The sequence below is a fragment of the Diceros bicornis genome, chromosome 13, assembly GCF_020826845.1.
Source record: "Diceros bicornis minor isolate mBicDic1 chromosome 13, mDicBic1.mat.cur, whole genome shotgun sequence".
Taxonomy (NCBI): Eukaryota; Metazoa; Chordata; class Mammalia; order Perissodactyla; family Rhinocerotidae; genus Diceros; species Diceros bicornis.
In genome coordinates, this window is record NC_080752.1 from 54,078,511 (window position 1) to 54,085,345 (window position 6,835).

Consider the following 6,835-nt stretch of genomic DNA (forward strand, 5'->3'; position numbering starts at 1 on the left):
AGGTGAGTGGAAATTTCCTCTCCTAAAGTTGAATCTCATTTGTCAGAGGGAATAGTTACAGTATCTCATCTCTGCCTTGGGAAGGGGAAGGAAATACACATTTGTTGAGTCTTAATATATGTACTGTGTTTTATACTACATGTTTTATATGTTTACCCAATCTGTTGGGTAGTGAGTACAGTTGGAAGGAGTACTCTAATTTTAAACATGTGTCAGTAGCCTCAGGAAAACTAACACTTGCTCAAGAGTACTTATTAGGCAAGTAGTGTACTACTAAAGGCTACTGACCTAGTCAGGATCAGGTTCAGAATCCAGATTTGTGGGACCCTCAGACTCTTGACACTATACTGGTGTTTCCCTAACATCTCATTCACCAACTACCTAATGATTTCTGCCATACCTATGTAGCTACCTGTATTGTTATTCTCATATTTTAAGTTTTCTACTTATGTTTATTTAAAAATCAAACTTGTCCTAAGAAACACTATCTATGAAATTATGCATTTGATGGACAGTCTAATAGCTTTATATTTATTATAAGATATATCTAAAAATGTCCATCCATGTACCATGTAAAATCATCTCGTGTCAAAAAGATGCAGACTGTGGTTTGGGACACAGTGCACTGCATCATGCTCTTGCCTGGACTTTTTCTGCATAGGAAGGTCCAGGCAACATATCTAAATCTAAGTTGTCCATCCCCAGTATATTGTTTTCTTCTTTTAGATAAATAATTCCACAGAGAATGCCCCCTTTTTGTGTCTTCTCTACAAAACATTTCAATCACCTGTTCAGGGCCACCCTGTTCTCAGTGTTGTATATAAAACAAGTACGAAGTCCATACTTTTCAGGAGCTTACTCTGTTTTTGAGGAATTAATACATACATATGTCCAATAGAACTTTCTGTGATCAGGGAAATGTTCTATATCTGTGCCTTATATAATGTGATACCCACTAGCTACATGTAGCTACTGAGCACTTGAAATGTGCCTAATGCAACTGAGAAAATATTTTCAATTTTATTTAATTTCAATAATTTAGATAGCTGCATGTGGCTGGTGGCTATATTTTGAACAGCCCAGGTCTAGATATAAGAAATAAAATATTTTCAAGGTCAGTTGATTTGGATTTAGTGCCCTCCCCTGGAAACAAACAAACAAACAAACAAACCAAACTATACATGTTAATTGCCATTTAACTTTAGTTTCTTGGTGGAGGTTAAAGATTCTCTCTAACATTCAGGTACTTCATAGTCCAAATAAAACTACTCATTTTGAAACTGTCATCATTTAAGGCATGTCTACAGTTTAAGACACTTTTGCAAATGTGTAGCTTCTGTGTTTTATTACTATTGAAGTATACTATAAAGCAATAACTTTAGAAGATATAAGCAAAAGTCTTAGCGTCGTATTACTTTTGTTCATTGCAAATAACTTTTCTTCCAGCTATCTATGTTTTCTTTCATTAGGGACATTTAGACTATTTAAAAATTAGTTAAGTAATTTAACAAATAATAATACCATTTTCAAGGCATCAATTCTTAAGCTTTTAACATGAAAGTTGGTGCTTTCACCAACTTATTCACTGCTTATTAGAATAGCAAGGAGGAAATGGCTCATTTCCTCCATCAGCTTACATTCTACGTCAAATTATTTATTTTCCTGGCACCCAAAGTCAAATACTAGTGCCCTGGTCATACCTTGTTTTGTTTTGTTTTCTCTCTGTGCAAGATTAGATATGTGAGGTTAGGAGGAAGGCTCAAAAAAGAGTATCTTCACAAGTTGATTTGCCTAGTTTCTTAAGATTAAAAATACTTGAGAGACAAAACAATCAAACATAATGTGTGGTCTTTGTTTCTTGGTTTAAAGAAAAGCTATCCAAGACGTTTCTAGGGTAGTTGGAGAAATTTGAATACAGACTGGAGTGTTACGGAATTATTAGTATTGTTAGATGTGATAATGTATTGTAGTTAATGTAGGAGAATGTACTTATTTGGAAATATATGCTGAAGTATTTATATTTGAAGTGTTACAATGTCTGTAATTTACTTTAAAATAGTTCAGTTGAAAAAAAAATATGCACATGAAAGAAGCAAACACGGCAACATGTCAACAGTTGTTTATCTAGGTAGTGTGTATATGGGTGTTCATTGTTCTGTTCTCTTTGTTTCTTTGTATGTGTGAAATTTTTCATAGTAAAAAGTTAAAACAGAGTACCTGTCCCACAGTAGAGTAGTGAGGTATTGGATGTGAAGCACATGGCTCAGTGTCTAGCACACAACAACTGCACAATAAATATTCACTGTTATTTATAGCAAATACAGTAGTACTATAAATAGCAAATACTTATTAGTGCTTATTGACATTTATTTTCAATCATAAGCCAATTTCTTGTGGAGGGAAAAAATAAACTTAGTGGGAAACACCAATTTCTATAATGTTAGGAGAATAATTTATAAAGTCAGTAAGGTAAAGTAAAACCCACCAGGAGCTTTTCTCTCCTTGCCGTTTCCTTAATATATCTCAAGTATAAAAAAGCAGCTGATTTCCACATGTTATTTGTATTTATCTATAATTAGTCTTTGAATTTTGCCATACTGTGTTCAAGAGAACTACATTTAAAAAGTCATTATAGAGCTGATTTTTCTTAAGAATTGTAGGGTCACACTTGTCTAGCAGTAACCTACGTGCCCTATAGTAACCATGTGTCCTTCTGGCCTCCTTCTAGGTGTGACACCAACCATCTGGTATTGTAATGCTCCAGGGCCTGGCCAACCTGAATCTGCGTATCTCAAAGAACATCACCTCTTGAAGGAACACAGAGCCTTCCACGTAAGCTACTGGTCCTTGGAATGCTGGTCATGCAAGGACAGTCCCTCTTGGCAAGCACGTGGCCTTTGTTCCCCTGCCTACTTAAGCAGCCCCCTCTCAGTTCACAGTAGTGGTGCGCAATTCTGTCCAGCTGGCCGCTCCTGGACTCCCTGTATGTAAGTTTCCAATAAACTGTTATGTCTCCTACCCCGTCTCCAGGTCTTCTTTCAGTCTCTCTGCTGCATATCCAGAACTGCTTGCCCAATTAGGCATGCAGTCAGTCAGGAACAGTTTGTAATTGAGATTTATTTTCCTAGTCAAGGACTTTGTAGCAAAGGAATTATAGAAGTGGCCCGTGGTAAACTGTCAGACATGGCTCCAACATTTTCAAAGTTCTGTATTCACTTAAAATAAGGAAATAATGTCCCAAGTCAGTAGAATTTTGAAGCAGAAAAGGCAAACCTCAAATCTCCTTTTAAATGAAGAAATTGAGGCGAAGGAAGGTGATTTGCTTAAAGTCACACACAATGTTAGTGCCAGATTTAGGAATAAAACTATTTTGCACTTAAAAAATTTGGCCAAGTGTTCATATATGGGTGATACGAGGAGCCCTTTTATTGTAAATTGTACCCATACCACAACTCTATAGCAGTACTACTGGGTCATAAATAAATAGGCTTCTTTAAAGAATGTAAATATATAATTAGTCATGATTCTTTCTACCTCATTGGAATTTGAAAGTGCTTTTGAGAAATTTTTTATTTGGATAATGCATTTTTTTAACTTGATATGCAGGACCTTTGCCCGATCCAGAGCTGTGCCATGGCAGAGACTGAGGAAGAGGAGGTGGTGTCAGCAGAGGCCTCAGGGTTCTCAGACTTGAGTGACTCAGAGTTTCTAGAGGTTTTGGACCTGGAAGATACCCAAGAGTCAAATGCTTCACTTAGCAAGCCTGGCCCTTCATCTGAACTCCCTGGGAAGGATGGCAAGCTCATAAGCTTGGAAAAGTGGAAAAGAGGATTGGATGTCTCATCACCCATGGAGCGATTCCACCTTAAATATTTGTACGTCACTGACCTGTCTACTCAGAACTGGTGTGAACAGCAAATGGTATATGAGAAGGAGCTTCCTGATTTCTTAGTACCTGAGAAGGCAGCTGTTTTGGACACTGGTGCCTGCATCCACCTAGCTAGAGAACTAGAAGTTCATGATCTTGTGACTATCCCCATCACCACTAAAGAAGATGCTTGGGCAGTTAAGTTTCTGAACATATTATCAATGATTCCTACCCTGCAGTCAGAAGGGCGCATCAGAGAGTTTCCAGTGTTTGGAGAAGTCGAGGGTGTGCTTCTTGTTGGAGTGATTGATGAGCTGCACTATACAGCCAAGGGAGAACTGGAACTGGTTGAACTCAAGACACGCAGGCGCCCTGTGCTCCCTCTGGAAGCGCAGAAAAAAAAAGATTGTTTTCAAGTCAGCCTATACAAACATATCTTTGATGCCATGGTACAAGGGAAAGTGACCACTGATAGCCTAATCCACCACACAAAATTGCGTCCAGAAAAGCCACTGGGACCTTCAGTGCTGAGGCATGCCCAGCAGGGAGGCTTCTCTGTGAAGTCCTTGGGTGACCTAATGGAGCTGGTCTTCTTGTCTCTAACATTGTCTGACCTCCCAGTTATTGATATCCTGAAGATTGAGTATATCCACCAAGAGACTTCCACTGTGCTGGGTACAGAGATCGTGGCCTTTGAAGAGAAGGAGGTGAGAGGCAAAGTGCAACACTATATGGCCTACTGGATGGGCCACCGAGAGCCCCAAGGGGTTGATATGGAGGAGGCTTGGAAATGCCGGACATGCAACTATGCAGATATCTGTGAGTGGAGGAAGGGCGGTGGGGTACACAGCTCCATGCTAGAGCCCCAAGCCAAAAAAGCCAAATGAAGAGAAGGTATGCCTTTAGGAACTTTGATCCTTCCTGCTCCTAATGTACTCAACAGAGTAAAAGAGGACCAGTCTCTGAGCTTGGCTTTCCTGGAGAGTGTTCTTATTTTGGTTCTTTTCATATTTCCTCAACCTGTAACTACTCAAATCCAGGACCAAGGCTCAGGAGTGAGTGGGAAACATCTGGGATTACATTGTATTGTCCCTGGAGCTTTGCTGTAGAGTGCCAAGAAGACAGATGCTCATCATGGCTGGAGCAAAGGTATCCTTCAGCAATCATTGCTTTCCTAAGAATATTCTTCAGTTTCTGTTAAGTCTCTTCCCTATTTTTTCTCATTCAAGGCTTTCTACATTTTATATAATAAAATAAAATGAAACACTGTCCACGTCAGTTGAACTGACGGGTTTTTTTGTAATCTCGATCTTTCAAAGATGACTCTACTATAAATAGTTATGTGTGTGTTATTCCAAGCCTTTAAGTACATACATAAACATATTTCTGAAGCAGAATTAGGGGAATGAGAAGACAAAGACTTTTAAATAAGCATAATGTGCTCAAAGAAATAAGGAAAAATGAAGCAGGAACAGGAAGTCATGAAAAGTTACAATATTAGATATGAAAAATATAATACATGAAGTAACATGTAACATTCACACACTGTATAATCCAGCAATACCACTCTTAGGTATATACTAAGAGAAACTCTTATACAAGTACAACAGGAAATATGAACAGGAATATACTTTGTAGCACTTCCACAATAGCAAAACCTAAACCTAGAAACTACCCAGGTGCCCATCATCAGAAGAGTGGATGATATGGTACAGCAGCCAAAACAAATGAGCTACAAAGACATGCAACAATGTGGATGAATCTTAGCACAGTATTAAGTGAAAAAGTAAGTCCCCAAAAGGTTACATAGGGTATAATACCATTTTTATAAAGTGAGAAACAAAAAAATTAAAAACATTTTAAGGAAAATGTAAAGATAGTGGAAAGGAGTCTCAGTGCATCTTAGAAGGCAGTGGAGCCCTTAGCTGCAAACGTCACCAAAGAGGCCAGAGGAAAGAAGGATATGGACATCACCTGGAAGGTAAAGGCTTATTTATGGAGACACTTCGGGAGAATTTGCAGAAGTAGGTGGAGGGGGAGAGGAGTTCACCCATTGCACATTCAGCATAAAGCTGAAATAGGAAAAGGGCATCATTTTAAGGACACTTCCTAAATTGGCACCACCATTCCCACTTACATCCCACTGGCCCAAACTTGGCCCAAAGGATATGCCCAGACAAAAACTGGAGATTCTGTGAACTGCAAAAAAGGGAGAATGGATATTGAGTGACAGCTTGCAATCTCTGCCCCATTGAGATTTTCAGGAACAGAGCTGGCACTTTTTGCCTTGTTAAGGACCCTACACTCTTGGGGAAAAGAGGAAGAGATGAACATGACTCGTCCTAAATTGGTCCCACAATTCCATCCTGACACCAAAATGTGTCAGAACTGACAGTTTCAGATTAAGGCTCATAATTTAAAAAATCTGATGTCATCTGCTAGATGCAATCTGGACAACTTTCCCTGCCTTGCATATGCTGGGGCAAAAGCATCAAGTTGAGAGGGTCACCTTTCAGAATTTGATACTTACAAAACAATTGGAGGCCTGCAGGAGGCAGATCCTCAAGGCCGTGAAATTCTTGGAGACTTAACTGATGATTCTGGGCATCCTGTGGCACCGAGAAGAGAGCAGGCTTGAGAGGACCCAGCCAAGAGATGTTCAGTTCCAGCCCTCATGTTTTGTATAGTCTAGCAGAGAATACAGACAAGTAAATAGGCAGTGACAGAGCTATGTGATAAGAGCTAGTAGACGGTGGTACAAGATACTAGAGACTCACAAAAGGAAATCTACACTGGACTTTTAAAGTCAGGACAGCTTTCTGGTAGAAGAGAAGACTGCTGAGAACTAAACAGACTGAATTAGCTGGGTAAAGAGAGTTTGAGCGATAATTTTTCAGGCAGAGAGTGGTATGTGCAACAGCCTGGCAGATACAGGATCTGGTGTGTTGAGGGATCAAAGAAGTTTAT

At 39.2% G+C, this 6,835-nt stretch overlaps 1 protein-coding gene across 2 annotated transcripts; it reads left to right on the forward strand.

The window, feature by feature from the left end:
* Positions 1–2,757: 2,757 nt before the first annotated feature.
* EXO5 (exonuclease 5) lies at positions 2,758–6,067 on the forward strand. Of its 2 annotated transcripts, none has more exons than XM_058553800.1 (2): positions 2,758–2,832; positions 3,607–6,067. In XM_058553800.1, the coding sequence occupies exon 2, from the start codon at positions 3,634–3,636 to the stop codon at positions 4,753–4,755; it is 1,122 nt and encodes a 373-aa protein (XP_058409783.1). In that variant the 5' UTR covers positions 2,758–2,832; positions 3,607–3,633; the 3' UTR covers positions 4,756–6,067. The 2 variants fall into 2 exon arrangements, with proteins under 2 accessions (XP_058409783.1, XP_058409784.1); XM_058553801.1 differs by lacking the exon at positions 2,758–2,832 and adding an exon at positions 2,923–2,987.
* Positions 6,068–6,835: the final 768 nt, after the last annotated feature.